The following is a 27,913-nucleotide window of genomic DNA, read 5'->3' on the forward strand; positions in this document are numbered from 1 at the left end:
GAGATACAAAGAAAAACAAAAACAAAAACTAAATAAAACAACAGTTCCTGCTCTCAAGAAGCTCATAGTCCAAAGAGAGAGAAGATGCACAAACATCTATATAGATTTTGTACAACTGAGATATATATGATAGAAATTAGAGATAAGTTCAGAGGGGAAAATGAAAGAAAATCAAGAAAGGCTTCTTACAGAAGACTAAAACCTGAAGGAAGCCAAGGAAGGTGAGATGAAGTCCCAAAGATGGGATAAATGGAATATTGTTTCCCAAGAATAGTAAGACATTGTCACTGCAGCTAAATGATGCAGTGTATGTAGCACTGGACATGGAATCAGGAAGGAGTTAAAATCTAACTTCAGATACCAGCTGTTTGACCGTGGGCAGGTCATTTAACTTCTATGTGTCTCATTTAACCTCATCTGTAAATGGAGGACCACAATGGTATTTACTTCCTAAGGTTGTTTGTGAGGATCAAATGAGATAATAATGATAAAGAGCTTAGAGAAGTACCTGGCACTTTGTAAGCACTATATAAATATTTGATCATGATCATCTCAGAAAATGAAGACGTAAAGAGTAAGAAGACAGGAGGGGAAGGAGGGGTTCAAGTTTTGGAGAGCTTTGAATGTCATGCAGAGGATTTTATAACTGATCTTGGAGGTGATAAGATAGCCACTGAAGTTTATTGAATGGGGTGTGCAATGACACAATCATCTTTAGGGAGATGATTTTGACAGTTGAGTGGAGGATAGCTGAATGTGGGGGAGAGACCTAAGGTAGGGAATCCAAACAGTAGGCCATTGCAATAGCACAGTTCCTGCAATCAAATTTAACACAAAAGGAAGCTGAGAAAGTGGGGCAAGTACTGGGCCAGGGGCATGGTACTGAAATCCATAGGAGGATATAGCTAAGTGAGAAATGGTTGCCTTTGTTGTTGCTCATTGATGTCTGACTCTATGTGATCCCATGGACTTTGTCCATTGTATTTTCTCGGCAAAGATACTGGAGGAGTTTGCCATTTGCTATTTTATAGATGAGAAACCGTAGCAAATAGGACTTGAATGATTTGTTCAAGGTCACAGCACTAGTAAGTATTTGGATTTGGACTCAGATCTTCTGACTCTAGTGAGTCCTGGTGTTTTAATCTACTACACCATTTACCTGCCCCTGTTTACCCTCACTGAAGTTCTAAGAGGAGCTCTTCATCTCTATGTTCTCCTGTCTGACACTAGGGTTACCAGGGCTGATGGATACTTATGGAATGTAAGTTGCAGGTTTAAAGTGGTCAAAATAGAGAGATCCAAAGAAGATACAGCTTAACTTCCTTAATGGAGGTTTAACTTTTCAGAGTGGTTAAGGTCTTGCCTATTATCACAAAGCTAATAACTAAAAGAACAAACAGATTTGCACACACCAAATTGGGTTCTCTTTCCACTAGATCAAGGTTTTTTTTTTTTTAATTTTATTTTTAAATAGCTTTTTATTTTTCCAAATACATGCAAAGGTAGTTTTTAACATTCACTTTTGCAAAACTTTGTGTTCCAAATTTTTCTTCCTCCCCTTCACTTCTTTCTCCTAAAAAGCAAGCAATCTGATAGAGGTTAAACGCTTGCTATTCTTCTAAATCTATGTCCATATTGGTCATGCTGTGCAAGAAAAATCAGTATTTCAGGGCTTCTTGTAAAATACTGGTACATATTTGTAAGAGTTGCTATTACTCATGCTAATTAGTCTGATGGAAATACCAGTTGGACTTGACTTCTTAATATCAATCCTTTCTTAATCAACATTTCAAGATAATACAAATATCATCCTCTCTAGAAACAAACCATCAACTTGATTTCCTAAAGGTCCCAGCAAGAATGGCTTATATCAAGTGTCCAAAAACTTCTCTTTCTATGCAGTAAGAGGCCATGTGGGACCATTTGATAAATTCCCCATCAGGAAGCACTGCCCTCAGTAAAACACTAGGTTTAGAGTCTCAAGTAATAGGGAATGGGGAATACAGGAGTCTCCCATCATCTCAGCTTTGGCTAGATTTATACAGCTCTAAAACTCAGCGGGGAAACATTAACTAAACTCCAATTCTAGTTTATAATTTATTGCATAATTTGTTTACCACATACTCTGGTTAGTGATTTATTACTAAACTAATGCTGAAGTTGTTTATATTATTTTCCCATTGCTGGTCCGCTCTGTCAGGAATCCATGTATGAATATGAGTTCTTTGAGTGAACATATGCTACTTACCAAATTATTCCACACAAATGATTATCCTAATAAAATAAAAAACAGCTTATGTAAGTTATTCGATCACAAAATGGAATAGTTTATGCTAAGTTAAAGTTATTTTCACAGTTATTAGCTATTTATGCATCATGGACCCATTTGGCAATCTAGTGAATCTTTTGGACCCCTACTCAGAATCATGTTTTTAAACACATAAAGTAAAATGTGTAGAGTTTTAAAGGAAACATTAAATCATTAAAATGCAGTTATCATAATCATTTTTTCCAAATAAAATTATAGGGACAGCTAGATGGCACAGTAGATAGGGTACTAGTTCTGGAGTCAAATTCAAAGAGCCTGAGTTCAAATCCAGACTTAGATACTCCATGCTTATTGCTGTGTGCTTCTTGGCAAGTCACTTAATCCCGATTGCCTTGATAAAAGAAAAATGGATCATGGATCCCAGGTTAGGAATCCTTGTGTTACTTAATCTGGATCTGATTCTAACTACAGGCAGCAATCCTCAAAAATTTAAAAGTACCAACTGGGTTACCTTGATAGGCAACAGAAAGACAAAAAAGCAAATGGTCTCTGATCTCAAGATTATACTTTATTTGGAAACTATGGATCCATATAAACAAATACAAAATAATTCAAAAGAAATCCAAGACCATTTTTGGTTTTGGGAGTAAGAAAGCACAAAGAATTGTAGAAAATTAGGAAAACCCTTCATTTAATTATTTTAGTTCCCAGTATGTGTCAAGCACAGTGTTAGCCTCCTATTTTATGTAGGAGGTGGTACTTGAGCTGAGCTTTGAAAGTAAAGATTCTAAGGGGATGACTAGGCAGCAAAGTGTATGGCACAGCAACCTGGAGTTAGAAAGACCTGAGTTCAAATGCAGCTTGTGATCTTGGATAAGTCCCTTCATTCTGTTTACCTCATCCATAAAATGAGCTGGAAGGAAGGGGCAAACTGCTCCAGTATCTTTGCCAAGATGGATCATAAAGAATCACACATGATTGAAGACAACTGAATAAGGTATTCTAAGAGATGGAGGAGAGAGGAAATTCCAAGAAGAAGCCATACATAGCCTGTGTAAAAGTACACAGAAAAAAGAAAGTGAGTGTAACAATGGTGGGTATTATTGTGGGGGATTCAAGAGGCAGCTCATCTTCCCTTTCTTTGTCTCCTTCAGCCTTACCCAGTTAAAGCAATTAATTCATCTTTTACACTAGGACAATATAATGGACAACAGATTTGGTGGTAGTAATAGTAATAATATTAATAATAGCTTGCATTTATATAGTGTTAGGCACTTACCAAGTACTCTATAGTTATGGTCTCATTTGGTTGTCACAACAAGCGTAGGAGTTATATGTTATTATTTCCCTCAATTTTTTGGGTTTTTTTTTAAGTTAAAACTTTTCATTTCAAAATATATACATGGATAATTTTCAGCATTCACCCTTACAAACCTTGTGTTCTAATTTTTTTCCCTCCCTTCCCCCCTAGATGGCAAGTGATCCAATATATGTTAAACATGTGTAGTTCTATACCTATTTCTACAAACATCATGCTGCACAAGAAAAACCAGATCAAAAAGGGAAAGAAATGAGAAAGAAAATAAAATGCAAGCAACACATAACAAAAAGAGTAAAAATACTACTTCCACATTCAGTTCCCACTGTCTGCTCTCTGAGTGCTCCCCCATTTTTGTTGTTTAGTTTTTTCAGTTATCTCTGCCTCTTTGTTGAGCCTCTTTGGGGTTTTCTTGACAGAGATACTGGGGTTTGTCATTTCCTTCTCCACGTCATTTTTTTTTTTTTTTTAATCAATGATTAAGCAAACAGGGTGAAGTGATTTGCCCAGAATCACACAGCTAGTAAGTGTCTGAGGGAGGATTTGAACTCAGGTTTCCTGACTCTAGGTCCTATGCTCTAGTTAACTGAGTATATTGTACATATCTTAACCAAATTTGGTGACTTGCTAATTAAGCATCAATTATAATTTTGAGAGGTCAGATTCAGATATATTCAGAAGCCAGTCTGTAAGGAGTTAGTGGAAAAGTGAATGAGAAGAAAGGAAATGGAATCAGTAAGTATAACATGTCGTCCCACATTGCCCGTGGCCTATGGGATGTTTCTATGTGATTGTCCCATAGTGTCTGAAACTCAAAATGCTCAGAACACATCTCATTGGCTTCCTCTTCCTAACTTACCTTTCAGTCATCCACGCTCACAGTTTGAGATAACCTCTTCCAAAGTTCCCTAGCCCCACTTTTAATACATTGCCAAGGCAAATTTTTTCAAGAGTTTTCATTAGAAAATAAGAGTATAATGAGGCTAAGTGAAATTTTTTTTGTTTTGCCTTGTTTTAGATTGGTGAATATCTGAGCCTGTTTGTAGACAGTAGGGAGGGAGCTAGTAAATAGTGACTAAAGGTAGGGGGGTGTGTGTGTGTGCGTGTGTGTGTGTGTGTGTGCGCGTGTGTGTGTGTGTGTGTGTGTGTGTGTGTATGAGAGAGAGAGAGAGAGAGAGAGAGAGAGAGAGAGGGGGGGGGGCAGCTAGGTGGTGCAGTAGATAGAGCACCAGCCTTGAATTCAGGAGGACCCCAGTTCAAATATGATCTCAGACACTTAAAACTTCCTAGCTGTGTGACCCTGGGCAAGTCACTTAACCCCAGCGGTGGGGGGGGGGGGAAGATTTATCAATGAGAGAGAGAGATAGACAGACAGACACAGAGACAGACACAAAGAGAGTCAGAGAGAAAGAGAGAGAGACAGAGACAGAGTGAGGTGGAGGGAGGGAAGGTAGAAGAAAAGAAGGAAGAGAGATAGAGAGAGAGGAGCAGAAGGGAAAGAGGAGGGAGGGAGGGGATGGGATCAAAGGTACAAGTAGAGGGATTAGCCTTGCTTAAGAGAAGGGCTAACTTCATTAGAAATTTCAATAAAAGAGGAGTGAATAGAGGATAATAAGGAATGTTGAGATGTGGAGTAAGAAAAAAGAGGATGCACTGGGCATCCATCCAAAAACAAAGCTTCTGTTCAGTCTCACTGAGTGACAGGAATGGCTTACTTTATGCAAATTTTGTATGTGGTCCAACAGTTCCTCCCCCCAATACTGGCTACAGTTTCCAGTTCCCTCCCAACTTTGTACAGTGAATATATCTATAGAAAGAGATACACATAACACATACAGAGCATATGGTGGAGATTTATTGAAAAACATGGTGTGGGGGGCAGCTAGGTGGCGCAGTGGATAGAGCACCAGCCTTGAATTCAGGAGGACCGGAGTTCAAATCTGATCTCAGACACTTAACTCTTCCTAGCTGTGTGACCCTGGGCAAGTCACTTAACCCCAACTGCCTCAGGGGAAAAAAAGAAAAAGAAAAAAAGAAAGAAAACATGGTGTGAGGGGTGCGTATATGTATGTGTATGGGTGTGTGTATGGGTGTGTGTGTGTAGATATAGTCTATAGAGAGATGGAGCATGTTATAGTGGATAAAATATTGAACTTGGAAGTAAGCAAGAATTGGATTCAAATCCTGCCTTCGTCACATTGTTTATGTAATCTTAGATCAGGCATTTCATCTCTCTGAGCTTCAGTTTCCTCATCTGTAAAATAGAAATAATAAATCTGGTACCTACCTTACAATATCCTTGGGAGGTTCAAATGGCATAATGCCTATGAATTGCTCTGCAAATTTTAAAAGCCCAGTTAAATGTCAGCTATTCTATGATTATGGATAAATACAAGTTAATATTCTCAGGGAGGGAATAAAGTTTGGCAAGCCTGAACTGTTCCTCAAAATGAAGGCTCCAAAATGAACTCCCCACTGAGAAAAAGAGGTCAGCATAGTGGAAAAATGTTCCACAGTAAGATGGCCGGAGGAGGCCCCAGATTCTGATAGAATATCTAGGATGGGAAAGTGGCCAATGTATGATGGCTGAATCTGGAAAATCGGAAGCAAAACTGGAAGGGGTCAGTGAGAACTAGCCTACTTTCTCCTCCATGAGAGTCATTCAAACATTATGTCAACTATTAACTGTCAACAACTATTTGGTCTCCAGTAAGTCTTTAATTCTTTATATGATATGAACTCATAGGTCTCTCCCTTCCTGGTTGGGTTGCTCTGGATGCTCTCCAGCGAGTCAATGTATTTTCTCAAAAGTGGTATCAAAATTACACGTGACATTAATAGTGTGATCTGACCAGTGCTGAGTGCAGGGGATTATCAACTCCTTATTCCTGGATGCTATTCACATTAGCTTTTGTGCCTACCATATCATAATATCAACTCATGGAACTTGTAATCTACTGAAACCCTCAGATCTTTCTTGGATGTAATGCTAATTAGTCATGCCCTGTTTTGCACTAGTACATCTTATTTTATTAATTAAAATCAATGAACAAGACAGGGGGCATCATCCTCAGACACCAGGAAAAGTTACATAGACTGGCAGCTAGTGAGAGGTGCCATGAATTGCTGTGTTTTTTCTTTTTTCTTTTTTTTTTTTCCTGAGGCTGGGGTTAAGTGACTTGCCCAGGGTCACACAGCTAGGAAGTGTTAAGTGCCTGAGACCACATTTGAACTCGGGTCCTCCTGAATTCAAGGCTGATGCTCTCTCTACTGCGCCACCTAGCTGCCCCAACCCCATATATTTTTGTAAATATTGTTGACAAGTAATCATCTAACTATCCTTTGAAGACTTTCAATAAGGGACAACCCACACATTGCCTCCTAAGGCAGCCATTTCTACTTTCATATAGCTCTAATTTTTAGGAAGTTTTTCCACTTGGCATGTCCTGGAATTGACCTGTGTTCCTGCTGCTCCATTGATATGACTCTGTTCTAGCATAAGGTCATGTTTCTCTATCTGAGACACTGAATCATCATTGTCTCCCACTGATAACATTGTTCTGTCATTGTTTCCTTGAAAAAGTATAAATTCTTTTTTTTGCTCTGTATATTTCTTGTTCCATTGATCCCATATTAATGCATGTTGACTGGTAATTAATGGCTATAAACTTTCTCTTGATCTTAAAAAGGGGCTACAGAAAGGTGAAATCTGGAGAAACAGAGACAGAGTGGACATGGAGACTGAGACCATTTCCTGGCGCAAGGTCTGCACACTTGACTCCTTCCAACTTGCACCCACTTCTCCCAGGCCTGCCTACAATGACAACATCAAAGATTGTATTTGTAGCCAGGTCCCTGAGTCTAAGTACATTTACCTTCCTGAACTTGAACGAGCTACTTGATGAGATAACAGATGCATGTGGGCCTATACAACCCTTCTCACTTGTCCTGCTCCTACAGTGATCTCCATTTAGAACTGTAGTCAGGTGAGACCAGAGAGTGTAAAATGTCAGAGCAAGCAGAAGTCTTAGAAATTTAGTCCAACCACATTATTTTACAGATAAATAAATTGAGGACCTGTGAGTCACAGAACTAGTTAGAGGCAGAGCTGGGACATAATTCTCCATTTCAACTGCCAGTAAAGGAAATAAATTAAAAAATAAAGCACACACAAAAAAAGTGAGGAAACCCAGGACACAGCAAGGTCATTGTCTCAGCTCACCAGCTGGGAAACAAGGGCCTGAATGAGCCAGTTTGAATCAATTCAAACTACTTTTGCTTTAGCAAAGCCCATTGAGATGCCAAGAGATAAATCTCAATGGCTCTGAACTGTGCCCAATGCACAGTAGGCTGCTGTTGTTACTAAGAGGGAAGGTATTTCTCCTCTTCCCTTGTGAACATAATTGAAAGCGGCTATTAATGTGCTGCCAGGAGCATTACCTAAAGAATGCTGGATTTGTAAAGGGAGGGAGTCTCACTAGGTATCAACTTCTCACCATCAATGAAGCTTTGACTAGAATAGGGTCTTGTCCTATTAGTAAATGCTTTGGGGAATAAAAGGAAAGGGGAAGAACATTGACACACTGGAACAAATCCAGAAGAGGGCATCCAGGATGGTGGGAAGCCTGGAAAACAGCCCATAAAAGGATCCATCTAAGGAATTGGGGATGTTTAGGATGGAGAATCAAGGGAGAGTGTGATAGCTGTATATGATGTCATGTGGGAGCAGATTTAGTCTTGCTCTGCTTTGCAGTTGTAGAGACAGAGATTTCAGCTCAATATTTAAACAAAAACCACAACAAAACAAATAACTCATATGAGTTAAAGAGAACTGAAAATAGAGGAATTACCTGAAGAGATGGTGAGTTATCTACTTGGCCATAAAGAGGATTCTAGCTTAAGTGTGAGTTGGACTGCTGGATCTCTGAAGCTCTTTCCAACTTAATAAGTCATAATATATAGCACTAGAAAGGACCCTGCCTGAGACCATCTAGTTCAGAAATACTTAATTTTTTTGTATCATGGGCTATTTTCAGGCAATCTGGTGAAGCTATGGATCCCCTTCTAAGAATTATGGTTTTTAAAATAGAGAGTATTACAATTATATTGAATTCAATTTTATTGAAATACAACTAGCAAAAATTTTTTTTGGTGTTTTTTGTCTTTCATGTATTTTTAAATTTTAAATTTTAAAAAAATTATAGCTTTTAATTTTCAAAATACATACATGTATAATTTTCAACATTCACTGCTACAAAATCTTGTGTTCTAATTTTTTCCCTCTCTTCTCTCCTCCCCCCGTTGACAAGTGATCCAATATTATGATTCAATATCCAATGTTAAACATGTGCAATCTCTCTATAAACGTTTCCACAAATATGATAGCAAAATATCTTTAAAAACAAGTTCATGGATCTCATGTTAATCTCCTTAATTCTAGTTTACTTCCGCTTTCACCTCTATTATGTATGCTATTTTTGGGTCTAAACTCCAAGCTCTTGGACTATTTGGACTATAACTTCCCCTATTCCCCTTAAAATAACTCTCTGATTGTCTCATATTTCCCCACCCTAAGTTTACATTGAGGAATCCAAAAATATAGCTGTTGTCTAAGTCTCTGCAGATGTGGATAAACAATCTCCAAGTCCCCCACAAACATTCAAGTTAACATGTATATATTGGCTGTTATAAGATTTTATTTATTCCAATAGAACACGAGAATGCAAAGCACTCCTAAGAATCCATAAACAATGCAGAAAACATATAGAGGATTGATAAAAGCACATAAACTAATTTGTTTACTTCTCCTTATTCATAAATATCACTTTATCACTCAGTAACTAAAGCCTTCCAGACTCAGTACCACCCTGTGATTTGGATTCTTTTAAGCAGCTAGATAATTCAATGAATAAAGTGCTGGATCTGGAATAAGGAAGACCTGAGTTCAAATCTAATCTTAGATACTCATTCGCTGTGTGATCCTGAGCAAAACAGAAACCTCTGTGTGCCTTAGTCTATTAGAGAAAGAAATGGCCAACCAGTCCAGCATTTCCCCCCAAAAAAAACCTTCCAGAGTGTGGAGAAACTGAGAGAAGTTCCAGGATGAGACAGCAGTTTAAAAAAAAAGGCAGGGTTTTGAAATCCAGAAAGTCAAGAAGTGGTTTCTGCTTGACATACAATAGCCTAAGAGTCCATTGCCTTAGGGTTCTACTCTTAGACTTTAGACTTCCTTGAAAAGAAAAACAGATGGGATACTAGACAACTAAACTTCTTTCTCTCAGGTCCATTTGATGAATACACTCTCATATGGAGTACAAAACCCAGCTCCCTTTCTCTTCCATATGATGCCTTTAATCACTTGCCACTTGTTTCCACAACAAGCAATCATGTAAATCATCCTCTTTCTTGCAGACACATATTGCTCAGAAAATTCCCTTTATCTCAGTAGAAGCTTAGATTCCCAAACTCTTCAACTTGAGGCTATCCATGAGACAATTCACAAAGTTAGTTCTGACAATGGACTGACACATTTTTGGCTGCAAGGTCCTGTCCTTGGGTTACATTACCTAGGAAATTCTTTCCTCTGGAATTGTTAGGGACTTCTCCAAAAAGCTAGTGGTTCAGGGACTTGTCTGTCTGCCTCATGTCTCTCTAAAACTGCCATTAATATCTTTTGGGAAAAAAGGGGGTGTTTGGGGGAAATCCCCTTCCCCCTCCCTGAGTGCTGATAGGATCCCTCTAGAAGATAGGTGGAAAAAGTGAAAAGGGCTCAAATTAGTCCATGAGCATGTTCTATAGGCAGCACAGAGAAATGATTTCTCCCAACAAAGGAATATCCTCTTATGTATCTGAACTAACCAGTTCATTTTTGCCAGCTCCCAGCAGGGAAACCTATCCTCTAGGTGATACAAAGAGGAGCCTTCAAAACAACCAATTTATTTTCAGAGCAGGCCCCCATCAGTGAGCCTTAATCAAGTAAGACTTCAGTTCTCTTAAGAAGATGCCAGTTGGAACATCCACATCCTAAACAGGAAAATCTCAAAAGGAACAAAAATTCACTGCCCTGATCAACTCTCTAAATTGAGTTAATATTATTTTTGTGTGTGTATCAGGACCATAAGGGGACAGAGTGGATGGAGCTTGGACCTGGAGTCAGGAACATGTGAGTTCAAATCCAGTCTCAGACACTTATTTGTGTTTCTGTGTTTGCCCCAACTTTCCCATCTGTAAAATGGGGATAATAACACCTACCTGCCATGGATCAAATGAGATGATATTTATAGAGCACTTAGTATAGATCCTGGCACAGAGAAGGAGCTTAATAAATACTTCTTTTCTCTTTCATGGATCCCTTTAGTAGACTAATAAAACCTATGGACACTGATAGTTGATGGAATATCTACAGACAGTTATATTAGGATGAATTGTGATCTAAAACTGGGTCTAATGAGAACATTAATTTTTAAATGGTCATGAATGAAAACAACATTTTGAGATATCTACAGCAATTGTACAAAATTTATTTACATTTACATTATATAAATAACATTTATTATAAATATGTTATATTTATAATTTTTCTTTGTAACAAAGTTACAGGTACTGCTGTTATAACTATGGTTTATTGTTTACATTCAAAATTGAAGGAGATACTATTTCTATTAGTGGTTAGTGAAAATAAATGCCTAAGTTTTTTTTTTTCCATACAAGTTCTTGAAATATATCCATGGAGTTCTTGGGAGTTTAAGAATTCCCACTTTCTATAGATATGAGCAAACAGGCCTGAGAAAGGAAGTGACAACTCAAAGTCACATGGTTTGGGTGTTAGCACAGCTGGGACTAGAATCCAGATCTTAAAGGTCTGGTAATAGTGGAACCAAAATAAAAATCAAAGAATTTTACAGCTGTAAGAAACATCACAGGCCATTTATTCCAACTCCACCTAAAGTTTGAAGTACCTAGGGACTAGAACCTAGGTTTCCTGACTCCTATGTGTTTTCTCTTTCTATCACAGCACACTACAATCAGTTAAATGCCCAAAAGCATTTATTATGCTCCAAGGGAAGCAAGGAAGGGAATAAACATTTATATAGCACCTAGTTAGGCACCAGGGACTGTGTTAAACTCTACAATTGTTATCTCATTTGATCTTTATGACAATCTTGTGAGGTTTAAGTGCTATTATGATGACCGTTTTACAGTGGAGGAAACTGAGGCAAATATAGGTTAAAGTGAATCAGGATCACACAGCTAGTAAATGTTTTGAGTAAGATTTGAACTCAGGTCTTTCATGACTCCAGACTAAGCTCTCTATCCACCGTGCCACCTAAATGCTTCTAAGCCCTGAAGCTACAAAGAAAGGCTGCTGTCAAGGAGTTGTAAGCTAGCAGCTAAAAAAACCATTCTATACTACCTTAAGAGCATATATAGTTTTTCTATTTTATTTTCTTTTTATTCTGAATTTAAACACCAAATAAAGAGAACATTTCTACATTCATTGTGATACAGTAAGGGGAGACTGAACAAGGACTTGCAAATCTCTACTATAAAAGGCTTGGGTTTCTTTTTAAGTATATGATAAACTCAATATGTAACTTTCAAAACTGGCTAGCTAATCATCCTGTCTTCTCTTTTTTTGGCAGGGGAGGAGGGGAAGTTACCCTACCCCTAATCAATATTTCTTTCCCAGGTCTCCTCTCTCAACAGGAAAGAAAGAAAAACAAAAACAAAATCCTTGTAACAAATATGTACGATCAAGTTAAACAAATCCCCAAGCATCAGGTCCAAAAATATATGTCTTGTTCCTTATCTTAAGTCTATCATAAATAGTTTGCATTATTCTGAATTTTCTGAAACCATACTCATTGTACTGATCAGAATTCTTAAGTCTTTCAAAGTTATTTGTTTTTTACAATGTTGCTGTTGTATAAATTATTCTCCTGGTCCTGCTCATTTTATTCTACATTTTTGCATAAAATTCTTCCCAGATTTCTTTAAAATTATTCCTTTCATCTTTTTGCATACTACACTCATCTACCATATATCTATATCTGTATCTGTTTAGCCATTTGTCAGCTATTTACTATTAGTAGGGACTTCTTTAATCTTTAATTCTTTACTATAACAAACAAACAAAAATAAAGATGCCACAAATATTGTATGTGAGTTTTTTTGTTTTTTTTTTTCTTTCTTTGATTTCTTTGATATATAGGCCTGTCCTTGGTATTTCTGGTTCAATTAGTTCACGATCTAGTGAATATATGCCATTTAGTAATTTCTTGGTCATAATTCCAAGTTGCTTTTTAAAATGACTAGACTGATTCAAGGCTCTACTGACAATACATTAGCATGTCTGGCATTCCACAGCCCCTCCAACAATTGTTATTTTCCTTTTGACAGTTTGCCATTCCTCTGGGTATGAAGTGGAAGCTCAGAAAAGTTTTAATTTTTATCTATTAGTGATTTTAGCCTTTTAAAATGTGATTGTTTATAGCTTGAATTTTTTCCTTTGAAAACTACATGTTCATATCCTTTGACCATTGTCTATTGGTGAATGACTCATAAATTTTAATCCATTTCTTAATATAACTTGGTAATGAGAACTTTATCAGAGAAATTTGTTGCAAATATTTATCCCCAGCTAACTATTTCCCCTTTAATTTTTTTTAACTCCGTTGGTTTTGCAGAAACTTTTGAATTTTGTGCAATAAAAATTGACTTTTATAGACTATGAGCTATTCTATGTCTTGTTTGATCATTAAACCCTCCCCTAGCCATAATTCTGATAAATTAATTTCTTCTTTCTCTTCTATTTTACTGATGCTCTGATCTTTCATCTCTGAGTCATATATCCTTTTGGAACCATCTTGGTGTATATTAAAATATATTTGTCTAAACTTAATTTCTGCCAGACTCCTTTTCAAATTCCTCAGCTGTTTTTGTCAAGTAGCAAGTCATTTATATTTTGGGTCTTTGAGTTGGCATGCTGGCATGTTCAATTATTTTTACACACTCTATACTTAACCTGATCGACCTTTCTAATTTTAATTCATACCAAATAAAGTGTTTTGATAGATATTGCTTTGTAGTTTAGTTTGAGGTCTTGTACTTCGAGGCTTCCTTCCCATTCTCCCCTCCCCACCCCATTTCCCTTAAGATTCTTAACCTTTTGTTCCTCCAAATGAATTTTACTATTTTTTTCCTAGGCCTATAAAATAATCCTTTGGTAATTTGGCAGGGCACTGAATAAGGAAATTAATTTAGGTAGTATTGTCATTTTAATGTATTGTCTCAGCCTACCCAGGAGCAATTAATATTTTTCCAATTATTTATGGCTATATTTCTGTAAAAAGTGTTTTGGAATTATATTCATAATAGTTCCTGTTTATATTTTGGTAGGCAAACTGCCAAATATTTTATACATTCTACAGTTATTTTGAATGTAATTTGTGATTGTATCTTTTCTTGCTTTTAAAAAATGTAAGTTTTATCTTGTAACATTGTGGAAGTCATTGTTTCAATTAATTTTTAGTTGACGAGGGTTTTCTTGAGGTTAAGTAATAACTTAAAAAAAGCTATAATTTTATTTCCACTTCACCTTTCTTTTTTTAATCTCATTTCAATAGTTAGTATTTCTATGTTTATATCAAATAATAGTTGTGATAGAACTATCAATGTCATCAAGCTATCTAATTATGTATGATTAGACCTGAAAGGATAAAATTCTGTGAAGCATTTTGGAGTTTAACTTTGCCCATTTTTCTCTTGCAATGCAATTGTTAGATTAAAAAAAAAAAAGGGAGAATTGATATTTGTTTCATATTTCAAATATCAGGTAAAAATGATACATTTCCATTACCTGATAGTAAGCTCCTCTTTTTCCCCCAGTAGACCTACACATTTCATTTATTGTTCCCCCATGCCCTATGCTTAAAACATTCTCCTTTCTCACCTCTGCCTCTAAGCTTCTTTGGGTTCCTTTAAGACAGCTCAAATTTTATCTTCTGTTAAGAGGCCTTTCTCAGTTTTTTTTCTCTCCCTCATTGTTTGTACCTTAGCTCTGAGATTATCTTTTATTTATACAATATGTGCCTTGTAGATATATAGATATTTACATTTTGTATCCTTCCATAGAATGTAAGCCTTTTGAGTATAGGGGCCATGCTTCTGACTTCTTCATATTCCCAGTGATCTAGCACATGGTAAGTACTTATTAAATGCTTGTTGAATGATTGACAATGAACATCTTCCTTTTACCCTAAATCTTATTGGAAAAGCTTCTAGTTTATCTCTATAACATAAAAAGTGAAATCTTGATTTTTGATAAGTATTATTTGCCTTATTAAGTAAAAATCCACATATCCTATGCTTTTTTAATATTTTTAACAGAAATGGGTGTTGTAATTTGTCTAAAGTTTTTTTCCTGCACCTATTGATATAATCATTTTATTGTTCTTGCTATTAATATGGTCCATTATATTTCTAGTTTCCCTAATATTGAGCTAACCCTTATTCCTGATATGAATTCGTTCAGAGCATATAGTAACACTTTTTACATACTATGCTAGCAGCTTCATGAATATTTTATTTAAAAACCTTATGTGGATATTCATTAGATATACTGATTTATGTTTTCTTTATCTATTTTATCTCTTCCTGATAAAAATATGTTTACAGAATACTGTAAACTTATTTCTGCCAATTTTTAAATGTTTTGGCCAATTGATGGTTCAATAATTAAGAGTTGCTTTGACAATATTAGAACCAAGCCAAGAATCTGAAAAATTGCTAGCATCTATGCCAAAATATTCTGGCTTAGCCCTCACTAGACAAAATTTTGAAAACTACTTTTAGTATGTGTTCAAGTAATGAAAAAGCAGTTTGGCATAATGAACAGAGTTCAGTCCTGGAGTCAGGAAGACGGCTATTTCTGATAGACTGGTGCTATGATAATAGAGAAGTCATCTCATCCCTTAGTGTAGCTAGTCATTCTCTAAAACTGGAAATGACAAGTGAGTCGCAGTCCTATATTGGTAAAGAGATGTTTGCTCCTTAGAGTCCCCCGAATGAATGAAAACATAACTATAGATCAGAAACAATACTAACACTGACACTGCATTTTAAAAGTACTTTTCCCATTGTAATCTTGTGAAATAGTATGAATATATTACCATCTCCATTTTGAGAGGAAGAAATGGAGATTTAAAGATGTATAATGATTTAACTAAGATCACCTAGTGAGGAACAGATTCAATTCCAAGTCTCCCATCATCCTTCCTTTTTATCACTTATTTAAAGAGCTCAGTTTCAGATTAAAGATGGAGGGGAGGGAAATCATTTCTAATTCTACTGTTCTGTGGATATTTAGTTATTTTTAACTCTTCATGATCCCCCTTTGAGTTATCTTGACAGATTCTGAAGTACTTTACCATCTCCTTCTCCAGCCCATTTTACATGAGGAAACTGAAGCAAACAGGGTGAAGTGACTTACCCAGCTTCACATAGTTTTTTAAAAAATAACAAATTAAGATCATAGGATTAAAAGTCATAAGGAATCTATGAGATTTATTTCTTTGTTTTATAGATAAGAAAACTCAGCCCAGAGAGGGGAAAGTGTCTGGGCTGAGGCCATATAGATTGTAAGTAGGAAACTTGAATTCAGATCTTCTGATTTTCCATCTGGTTCTCTTCTATCTTATTATAGGGAATTTCCTCTTATTTATATTCACCTCTTATTTACATACCATATCATAAAAGTTCAGAGGGGAAAGGGATTTATGTGCTCCCTAGATTCCACATTTGTTTGTCCATAGTGTTCTTGCCCAGGACTACTGAATTGACTCTCCTGGAAATGACAGTTTCCTTTCTGGATCTATCAGAGTGACTTCCTGCAGGGAGGCAGCTGCTTTCCTGAAGAGCACACACAGCAGGAAGAATGGCCTTGAGAAAGATGACAGAAATATCTCTGGGAGGAGACAGGACCTCCCTTGGGGTAGGTCAGCATTTGGCAATTCTATTCTTGACTATCTTCCCACCAAAAAAAAAAAATGAAAAAAAAAATCTTCTAGGCACAATTGAAGAATTCAAGTTGTCTCCACACATCAGGGAGCATGTGATCCTTTGCTGTGACACATATTTTTTGATTCTCTGTATCCCTGAGCTCCCGCCCCCTCCGGGGCTCCAAAAATTTTTGGAAGGAAGCTATGTGTTAGTGGTTTGGGAAATCCTTAAAATAGTCTTAAGCATTCTGAGTTAGCTAGTTAGTGTAGTGATTAGCATGCTTGGATTTGGACTCAGGAGGACCTAAATTTAGATTTTACTGCAGACACATTAGTTTTGTGTCCTTGGGTCAACCCCAAGCCTCAGTTTCCTCATCTGCAAATAATAGTATCTACTTCATAGGGCTGTTGTGAGGATCAAATGACATGACATATATAAAGTGCATTGTCAGTCAGCCAAGGAAGGGAAAAGGAAAGAAAAGGGAATAAGCATTTATATAGTGTTTACTATGTGCCAGGCACTGTGTGAAGAAAGCATCCTGAATACAAAGAAAGGGGGGAAAATAGTCCCTACACTCAAGATACTCTCAGTCCAGGGAGGGAGACAATACACAAATGATTGTACACAAACAAGATGTATTCAGAATAAATTATTGGTAGCCTCAAAAGGAAAGCACCAAGATTAAGGGGGACTGGGGACTGTAGCTGAGACTGAAAGAAGTCAAGGAAACCAGAAGGCAGAGATGAGGAAGGAAAAGCCAGTGAAAACACTATGAATCTGTTGATGGGAATTTGAGGAATAACAAGGAGATCTGGGTCTCTGGATCAAAGAATTGTGGGAGGAACTGATGAGTAAGAAGAGTAGAGATGATGCAGGGGATAGAGCATTGGTGTTAGGAGGATGAGTTCAAATTCAGCCTCGGACACTTGATAACTATGTGAGTCTGGAGAAGTCACTTTTAACCCCAATTGCTTCCAAAATAGAAAAAAAAAGAAAGAAAGAGAGAGAGACACACACACAGAGAGAGACAGAGAGAGAGACAGAGAGAGAGAGAGAGAGAGAGAGAGAGAGAGAGAGAGAGAGAGAGAGAGAGAGAGAGAGAGAGAAAAAAGAGAGAGAGCAGGAGGGATCCAGGTCATAAAGGACTTTAAGAACCAAAAAAGATTTTATAGTTGATCCTGAAAGAAATAGGGAACCACTGTAGCTTTTTGAATAAAGGGGAAATACAGTCAGGGCTGTGTTTTAGAAAGATCAGTTTGACAACTGAGAGGAGAATGAATTGGAAAGGGGAGAGACTTGAGGCAAAGAGATCAATTAGGAGGTTTTTACAAAAGTTCAGACATGAGATTTTGAAGGACTTCCCCAGGATGTCATAAGACAAAAAGGGGTGGATGAGGGGAAGATGAGACCCAGGTTGTGAATCTGGTGATTACGAGATGGTGGTAACTTCAAAATAAGTCAGGAAAAGGGAAGAGTTTGGGAGAAAAGATTATGGTGACATGGTCGGTTTAAGATGTAAGGACATTGAGGTCAAGATGTGACTAGTAGGCTGTTGTAAATATAAGACTGGAAGTCAGGAGAGAAGTTAGGATTGGGCAGACAGAACTAAATGAGAAGCATCTGTATAGAAATGATCATTTAAACCTGAGAATTGATGAGTTTTTTTTCCCCCTATTTAATGGTATTTTATTATTTTTCCAATTACATGTAAAGATAATTTTCAACATCATCTTTCGAAGATTTTTGAGCTCCAAATTTTTCTCCTTTCCTTCCTCTTTTCTCCTCTTACAGTAAGTAAACTGGTATAGATTATACATGTACAATCTTGTTAAACATATTTCCACATTGGTCATGTTGTGAAAAAAGACTCAGACCAAAAGGGAAAAGAAAGAAAAAAAAAATAACAATTTATTTTAAGTGAAAATAATCTTCTTCGATCTATATTCAAACTCTATAGTTTGTTCTTTCTCTGGATATGGTGAGCATTTTAATTTTCCATCATGAGTTCTTTGGAATTCTTTTATATCATTACATTACTCAGAAGAGATAAGTCAAATCATACTTAATCATTGCGCCATATTGCTATTACTGTGTACAGTGTTCTCCTGGTTCTGCTCTCTTCACTCAACATCATTCATGAAATTCTTTTCAGATTTTTCTGAAATCTGCCTACTCATCATTTCTTATAGGATAATAGAATTCTATTATATTTATATACCACAGTTTGTTCAGCCATTCCCCAATTGATAGGCATTCCCTCAATTTCCAATTCTTTGCCCCCACAAAAATTGCTGCTATAAATATTTTTGGATATATGGGTCCTTCCCCCTTTTTTATGATCTCTTTGGGATTCAGACCTAGTAGTGGTGTTACTGGATCAAAAGGCATTCTATGTTTAATAGCCCCTTGGGCATGAACTGTTAAAAAAAATTTTTTTTAAATGTAGATTTAAAAGGCCCAGGACAGAGATGTGTAATGATTTAACTAAAGTCACCTTGGGAGATATCCACAACTAATTAGACTTAAACTGGATGAAGATCTAACAAAGAAAATGGGGAAGGAGAGGCAGGAGAGAGCAATGTCACAAAATCTAGAAAGAAAAAGGAGAGGGTTATTAATAGGGTTAAAGGCTACAGAGAAGTCAAGAAGGATAAAAATTGAGAAAGGTGCATTGTATTAGTCCAATAAGAGATCAGTGGTGACTTTGGGAGAGAGTTCTTTAGATTGAATGATGAAATCAGAAGCCAGATGGCAGAGAGTTAGTTATAGAGAGAATGAGAGGGAAGAGAGTGGAGGTACCAATTATAGAATCGTCTCTTCAAGTAGTTTAGCCACAAAGGATGATAACTAGTAGGGATGGATAGATCAAATGAGGGGTTTTTGAAGATGGGAGAGACGTGAGCATATTTGATAGCAGGGTAGCAGCTAGTAGAAAGGGAGGAAGTGAAAATTAGTGAGAGTATAGGGATTTGGAAACCTTAATTACTATATTGTTATTGTTGCTAATAATAACAATAAAAATGTTCAGAAACATCTCACTTATCCCAGCCTAGAGAGGACCCTACATTCTGGAAGGCTGGGCATAGATAAGGGCAGCTGGGTGGCAAGTGGATAGTGTCTCCATCATGTAACCAGGAAAACTTGTCTTCAGGAGTTCAAATCTGGCCTCAGGTACTTACTAACTGTGTGACCCTGGGTAAGTAACTGTGTGTCTCAGTTTCCTTATCTGTAAAATGAACTGAAGAAGACAATGAAAACCATTCCATTATCTTTGCCAAGGAAATCCCCCCATGGGATTACAGAGAGTTGAATGTGACTAAAGAATGATGGAACCAAAAAAGTGCCGGGGGAATGCAAACTCAGACTGGTTCTGCTAATCAGTAGGACAATGTTTTAGATATATGAGTATCAGGATCAGCTTTCCTAATCACAAGTGGTTTATCACCAGGAGGTAAATCAAAGAATGCTGAATTTTTTTAGCAACCCATCCCAATTCATACTTTTTATTAAGATATGGAGAAGGAATGAGATTTTGGGTAGGGTAACACAGGACTTCTTAAACTTTTTCTACTCAAAAATCTCTTTTTTCCTGAGAATTTTTTATATGATCCTAGATATATAGGTATTTAAAATAGGTATGCAATCAAACATTTAATGATAGTAAAACAATGTGGTAGTATTTGAACTTGGGTTTTTCCTTACTCCAAGTCAAGTACTCTATCCACTATGTCACCTAGTTGCCTCTGCCTTGAAGTTACACAACTGATTTTTAAAAAACCCAATCTCAAAAAATGTATAATAAATGAAAAATATAAATATAAATTTTAAATAGTAAAATTTATATATTTAATAAAATCATATCTTCTTATAGTTGATTTATCAGTCTACCCAATTGAGATATTTTTGAAACCAGACTCTCATCCAACACATTAGTTAGCTCACCCTGATATGTATGCAATTTTGACAGACCTGCCACCCCCATCCTCATCTGAATCACTAACAAAATGTTGAATAGCTTTAGGCCAAGGAGAAATTCCTGGGGTTCTATATTAATGAGTTCTCTTTGGGTCTGATTATTTAACTATAAACAATTGCACTATCAGTGAGGCTACATTTTTTCCAGCTTGTTCCTAAGGATAGAATACGAGACTTGTTTCAATACTTTGCTGATATTCTCTTCTTTGGAATCCAATGTGGTAAAATATAAAGGCTCCTATCTTCTCTCAAGCTTTGTTTCCAAAATATGATTTTCAGTCTGATCCTGATTCTGTTACATTTGTATGTGACAAGTCCACTGTCTCTGAGTCTTAGTTCTGTTAGATCTAGGATTTGAACTAAATCTCTAAACTCCCATCTAGTTCTAAAAATGAAATGAGTTGACTTGACATAGCTCTGAATATGGCTCCCAACATTTACCATTTGACCCTGGACAAGCCACTTCACCTACTTGAGCCTCAGTTTCCCCATCTGTGAAATGAGGATAACAATATACGTCTTACTTACCTCACAGGGTTGCTGTGAAGAGAAGATGAAGTAAGACATAAAAAATTCTGTGCTACATAGAGACCAACTATTATTTTTATTAAGAGAATTTGGATTTCAAAAAAATTTTTGATTATGAAACTTATAAATGTTTTGAATTATTTTCTTTATGCCCTGATATCTCAAAGTTGAAAATGAAATTACCCAATGTTAAAAAAAAGTGAGTCTCTATGTTCACCATTAAGTATTTATTTTGTATTATATATTAGGCACTGGCATCCAGGTGCTCCATAAGATTAAATAGGAACCTTTTATCCCACTTGCTTAAATCAAATTATCTGCCTTGGTTTTGGAAAATTTCTTTCCAAATCTCTAGATCTCTAAGATCTTTCTTCACCATAATATGGTACCAGTGTTTGTATATGCTATCAACTATATGGAGTCCACAAATACAGGATTCTATTAATACCTAAAGCCTATTGGATATCAAAATGCCTTTGACCTTTTTGCCAAGGCCACACATCTACAACAATTGACTTCAGCTGAGATGGGAAATTTTTTTTTTTTTTTTTTTTTTCCCACCAGAGCAAATGCAGAACCAAGAAAGCAGCTTGAACAAATTCAATACAGCTTCCTCTGAATTTTTATTCTTAATACATTTTAATGCACACACATACTGTAGAATGTTTTTACATTTGCCTGCTTAAAAGATAGCATTTTAAGAATCTGACATGTTTTCTGGTCAACAGGCCCACAGGGCTGAATTTGCTTAGAAAGTTAACAGAGAAATGCAGCAAAGATGTTCGCTCAGTCCAAGCATGATGATTTTTTGGAAATAGTTCCTTAAAATTTCCAGAATGAAATCCAAACTCTGTGGCCCAGCATTTCTATAAAAATAATAGGATTTAAAACTAGAATAAAGGGACATTAGAGCTAATTTAGACCAGCCATGAAAAGAAAAAACAGAGGCATGAAATGATTTCACTGGATTCAAATAAGTACTTGATGAAGTGGGATTCAAACCAAGCCTTTTAATTCCAGTCAGTCAGTAATTTATTAAGTTCCTTTGAAACTATGATTGGTCATTGGGTTGATCAGAAATCTTAATTTTTTAAAAGTTAATTTTTGCAAGACTGTTGTTCCCTTGATTCTTCCCATCTCATTTTGCATCAGTTTATCCAAGTCTTCTCAGGTTTCTCTGAAATTATCCCCTTTGTCACTTCTTACAACACAATAATATTCCATTCCATTCTTATAACATAACTTGCTCAGTTTCCAATTAATGAGAATCTCTCCCCTTTTTGTCCTATTCTTTCCCTCTATAAAAAGGGCTGTTATAAATATTTTTGTCCATATAGGTCTTTTTCTAGAGCAGAAGTTCTTTTAAAATTAAAATAAAATTATTATTTAGACTAGAGATTCTTAAACTTGAGTCTCATAAATTTGTTTCTAAAAATATTTTTCAAACTATTTCAATATAATTAATATATAGATACCTGGGTGGTTAGTGGATTAAGCACTGGATCTGGGATCACAAAGATCTGATTTCAAATCTGATTTCAGAGAGTTACTAGCTATATGACCCATTGTATGTCATTATATCTTTTTGCCTCAGTTTCCTCAAACTGTAGAATGGGGAAAATAATTGACCTCACCTCACAAGATTGTTGTGAGGATTAAATGAGGTAACAATTGCACAGTATTTAGCATGATGCCTGGAACAAAGTACATTCTATATAAATGTTAATTATTATTATTACTTTGTAATCCTATATATATTATATTTTATGCATTTAAGAAATTTTTCTGAAAATAGATTTTTACTAGACTGCCAAAAAGGTCCATGACAGGAAGAAAAAAGTTAAGAATCTGTAATCTAGATCTTTTCTTTATTTTCTTGTAATTCTAATCCTCTTGACAAATAAAAGATGTTCTTCTCTGGATGTTCCAAATCTTAGACCAATCTAAAAACAAAAATGCTTTATGCTTTACAGCCAGTAGGGGGGGTCAGCCACAACCAGGAGAGAGAGAGAAACTTGAATACAGAGGGCTTTATCTATCATTAAAGGAAGGGTTTGAGTAACTTTGGGCTGAAGAAATAAAAGTGTCCACACACTCCACTCCAAACCCGGGATCTTAATCAGGATCTGGCTGTTCTCTTTCTTTGGAGCTAGAGGACATATTCTGCCTCTGTATGACCTTGGACAAGTAAGCTTCCAATTCCTTTTAAATTTCAGATCCTAATTGTATGACTTTGAGCAAGTGAAAGAACACCTTGGGGAGCCTCCATTCTGACACTTGCAGGTCAGAGCAAATGCAGAACCAAGAAAAAGCTTCCTCTGAATTTTTATTCTTAATACATTTTTAATGCACACACATACTAATTTTGACAACTCAGTCTTTCTTTGCTTGGTTTCCTCATTTCTATAATACTCTGTGCCTTCCCCATAGGGTGTCAGTTAGGATCAAATAACATTTAACTTTTTTTTTTTTTTCCTTGACTATATCCCACTAGGTTTTTGTTTTTCTTTTAAAATAGAACAAAAAGAGCATGAGGGAGAGAAAATAAATGCTTGTCAATTGAAATAATTGAAGAAAGGAAAAAAATCTCATGGTGTCAGCCATTTATTTTTTGTGGACACTTACTTTTACTTGGACAAATTATTTAATTTCATGTTTATTTCAGTTTCTTCATCTGTAAAATGAGCTGGAGGACATGTCAAACCATTCCAGTATTTTTTTGCCAAGAAAATCCCAACTGCCAAAGAGAATCAGACATGACTGAACAACAGCTTTACTAAGGGCTCCTCTCACAACTCCCTCTCCCCACAAGCATCATTATCTCCATTTTACAGATAAGGAAATTGAGACTTAAACAAAGGAAAAACTTGACCAACATCACCTATCTACTAAGTGATGGTACAGGAATCAAATGAATAGAATGTGAATGTGAATGTGAAAATGCTTTGAAAACTATATATATATATATATATATATATATTTTAACATATACCTATATGTATAGGTATATATATATATTTTAACATATACCTATATGTATAGGTATATATATATATATATATATATATATTAACATATACCTATATGTATAGGTATATATATATATATATATATATATATATATATACCTATACATATAAATGTAAGGCATTATATTATTCATCTTGCAATACTTGCTCTTATACATTACTTCATTAACATAACAGGAATCTTAAACCCTTTTATAGCCTCATTGTGGGTCGTACAGCTAGGAAGTGTCTCTGAGGTCACATTTGAACTCAGGTCCTCCTGACTTCAGGACTGGTACTCTATCCACTGGCGCCACCTAGCTGCCCCTATCATTTCCTTTTCCAACACATTTTACGGAAGAGGAAACCCAGACAAAGAAAGGTGAGTGACTAGCCCAGGATCACACAACTAGTGTCTGAGATCACATTTGAATTCATGAAGATGAGTCTTTCTGACTCCAAACCCAAGATCCTATCCACTGCTACTAAATAACTAGTTTATGAACCTTTTTTCCTTTCATTGTTTGGGGCTTTCTGGATAGAAAACTTTCTCTGACTTGGATTTATTATGATAATTGTGAAGAAAGTGGAGAGGACACTGAAATTAGCATTGAGGGGATCTAAGATTGTCACCAACTGACTTCAAGCAAGTAACCTCCTTGAGCTTGTTTCCTTCTTTGTAAAATGAATGGGCTGCACTGGATGACTTCTAAGATACTTTGAAATTTTAAAAGGTCTATGACTTCGAGGTCTCTTCCAGCTTTCATATTTTCATATTTCTGATTTCAGAACTTCTGCCCACTGTGATCTTCCATCTCTAAATCCCCTTGAAAGCTAGATTTTACTTTAATAGCCCACAGCTATCTCACACAGCTAAGCACAAAGAAAACATTTGACAAATGTTTTGTCCATCACCTTCTGTCCAGACCAAATATCAGAAAAAATGCTGGACAGCTATCTCCAGGATTTCTACTTTCAAAACCTTCTGGAATCCCTTTCTTCTTTTAAATGAATTACAAGACACAAAGTTTTGCAAGGGTCAATGGTGAAAAATTATCATCGCATATGTTTTGAGAATAAAAAGCTTCAATAAAAATTTTAAAAGACACAAATAAAAACAAAATGAATTCTAAGGAAGTTTTCTCTTGCCTTATTACTTGTCATACCCAATGAATGCGGTTTCCAAACGAGCATTTAAAATCTTCCTTTGAGTTGATTATTCATAAAATTAATTACTTTCATGACCTTGGTCAGGTCACTAAATCTCCGTTTCCCCCTCTATAAAATCAGAGGATTGGGTTAGATGTTCTCAAAAATCTCTCGGTTTTTACAGTCATCCCTTATGAAGAATAAAGTGTATTTAATTCACGCTTCCTTATATGTCCCTGGCTCATCATGAAAATGTCCAGTCTACCCAACTCCTTTATTGAAGATCACCAAGTGAATTTTGGTCAGAGCCGAACTGTCATTTATAGCTCGAGTCGGTTACATCACTTTAACACAGAAATCCCAGTAATGCCTTGCAGCAGAAGAGAATCAAAAGAGGAGGAGGAGAAAGACCCGTAGCCTAAGGAGAAGAGAGGGGGAGGGAGGTTTGAGGTAAAAACCATTCTGCTGCTCTGGAATAGGGGTGTCCTCCCGAGTGCTTCTCGTTCTGATTGGTGGAAATGCAGAAAGCGATCTGGGGCCTCCCCGTGGCAAGCCGGCTGACTCGGGACCAATAGACAAAGACTTAACTCAGCACTGGGAAGGCGAGCCGCCCTGCCAGCCCGCAGTGAGCGGGTTAAGCACCTCCTTAAGAGCTCATTCAGTAGGCAGCGGGCAGTGCTAGCTCCTACCGAGGTGTTGCAAGCACTAGGCTCTGGCATCAATCTCTCACTCGAGACTTTTTGGATCTTGCTAAAGCTGTTGTTGCTGAGTTCTGAGACCCTCCCACCTTCTCGGATTGTCAAGTGTTGGGATTTTTCTCCTTGTCTCTTCCCCAAGTGGTTCATCCTTTTTGGCACTCTTTCCTTTTTTTTTTTTTTTTTCTCTTTTTTCCTGGAATCCAGTTTCTGGTCACAAGAGATGGCCACAAAGATCGATAAAGAAGCCTGCCGGGAGGCGTACAATCTCGTGCGGGATGATAGCACAAATGTCATCTGGTAAGCTTCAGAGTTCTTGTCTGGTCCCCCGATTTCCTCGACTAAAGAGAGTCAGAACTGCACAAAATGCAGTTCAGCCTCAGCGGCCGCTGCCCTCTTGCCGTTAGGCGGAGGTGAACTTGTAAATGATTTTACAAGTAGTGAATTGGTCCCAGCCTCTCCACCGAATTAAAAAAAAAAAAAAAAAAAAAAAAGGGAGGGGGTTATGTGGCTGGCTGGCTCATCTGAGCCATTTTCGGGTAGTAAACGAATTAGGTAAAGAAGCATCCTTTTTAAGTTCCCCCCTTCCAATAAAAAGCCAAAGTCCCGTTTTTGCTCTGGTTTGGAAGCGTGTCACCAGTCAGATCCAAATGTTCGTTTTTTCTTACTTTCGTCCCGAAGGGTGACTTTTAAATACAACGGGTCCACCATTGTGCCTGGAGAGCAGGGAACCGAGTACCAATCCTTTATCCAGGAATGCACAGGTAAGCGCACGCCAGCCCCGCGTTTTGATCGCGCACCAGCAAGAGCATTTATTCCTGCGTGTTGTCAGTTGCTTGTGCAAACTCCGAATGCGCCCATTTTCCTGATCCCAGCCCCTCGGATGAGATTGGATGAGAACGTTTTTACTATCCTTCTCTGGATATAGGCAGTGGTTCAAACACCACTGGCTCAGGACGCCCTTGTCCATCGCAGGCTCTCTCTCGGCTTCCGCAAGGTTCACGTTACTGCGGGCTAAGAGTCACTTCTGTAACTGAGCAAGGCGATCCTATTGTCTTTCACTACTTAGGATATTCAAGTCATCATTTTAAAAAATCCCTTTCCCCACTTACGTAGTGTCGTGACATCTCTGCAGATTACTCCTAATATAGCCCCAGACTCAAAACTTGCTAATTCTTTTGTTTTGCCATCAAAATCTCAGTAGGACAGTGTTAGAGCAAATGCGTCAAATTCTTCTTCTTGGTCTTGGAAACTCTTGGGTGGAGAGTGAGGTTGGAGTATTCTCTTCCTCTCGGTCCTCCTCCCATTAGATTGGGAGCTCCTTTTTGTAGCCATAGCGCTTGGCACAACGGTCGGCACATAGTACTATAGTACCTGCCATCTAGTAGGCTTAATTTAATAAATATTTATTAATTGATTTATTGATTGCTACACTCCCGAGTTCTAGTCCAAAAAGGCTTTGTAGGGTATGGGTTAAAGCATGGAATAGAGCCACGTGATGTTGCTGCTCTGGAGTGGTTGGTTTGGGGTCTTAGAGCTGTCAATTAGTTAGCCTCCCGATTCCCAAAAGCAATTCTTCTGGAACTTGAGCTTTGTCGGATCCTACCTGGAGCTTAGCGCATCTACAGCCTATACTGGCGAATCACCCAAGTTCTCCCCACCTAAGCTTTAGTTTGGTGAGATCCGTCTTCACAGTGTTGGCAGCTGAGAGCCGATATACTAGGAAGAGTTGCTTCCCTGGGAGGGAGGGAGTAGACAATAGTGAAAATGTAATTTCCAAGTATTATAATAGCATCGGAAATGTCTCCCGGGTTTATGCTTCCGAATATATGTCTAATTTCTCTAAAGGGGTGAAGTCTTCTTCCCCTCCAATCCAGAATCTGAAATACAGGTTGTTAACTGTGCAGCTGGTGGAGTGGATCTCACTTCAGAGTATGAACTGGAGAATTTTTCTTTCTTTCTTTCTTTGGTG

General features: G+C 37.0%; 2 protein-coding genes across 5 annotated transcripts in view; one reads left to right on the plus strand and one right to left on the minus strand.

The window, feature by feature from the left end:
* KLHL36 (kelch like family member 36) overlaps positions 1-27,913 on the minus strand; it is a 63,439-nt gene that overhangs the window by 23,740 nt on the left and 11,786 nt on the right. The window lies entirely within an intron of this gene.
* The window catches only part of COTL1 (coactosin like F-actin binding protein 1), a 59,107-nt gene continuing 56,853 nt past the window's right edge, over positions 25,660-27,913 (plus strand). The window contains exons 1-2 of one of the 2 annotated variants that reach the window (XM_074286331.1): positions 25,660-26,241; positions 26,623-26,705. In XM_074286331.1, coding sequence (XP_074142432.1) covers positions 26,165-26,241; positions 26,623-26,705 — 160 coding nt within the window. In that variant the 5' untranslated portion in view covers positions 25,660-26,164. The remainder of the gene's footprint in view (positions 26,242-26,622; positions 26,706-27,913) is intronic. The other variant, XM_074286332.1, reaches the window with a different exon arrangement.

Source organism: Sminthopsis crassicaudata, chromosome 2 (genome assembly GCF_048593235.1).
Source record: "Sminthopsis crassicaudata isolate SCR6 chromosome 2, ASM4859323v1, whole genome shotgun sequence".
In the NCBI taxonomy this organism is placed as follows: domain Eukaryota; kingdom Metazoa; phylum Chordata; class Mammalia; order Dasyuromorphia; family Dasyuridae; genus Sminthopsis; species Sminthopsis crassicaudata.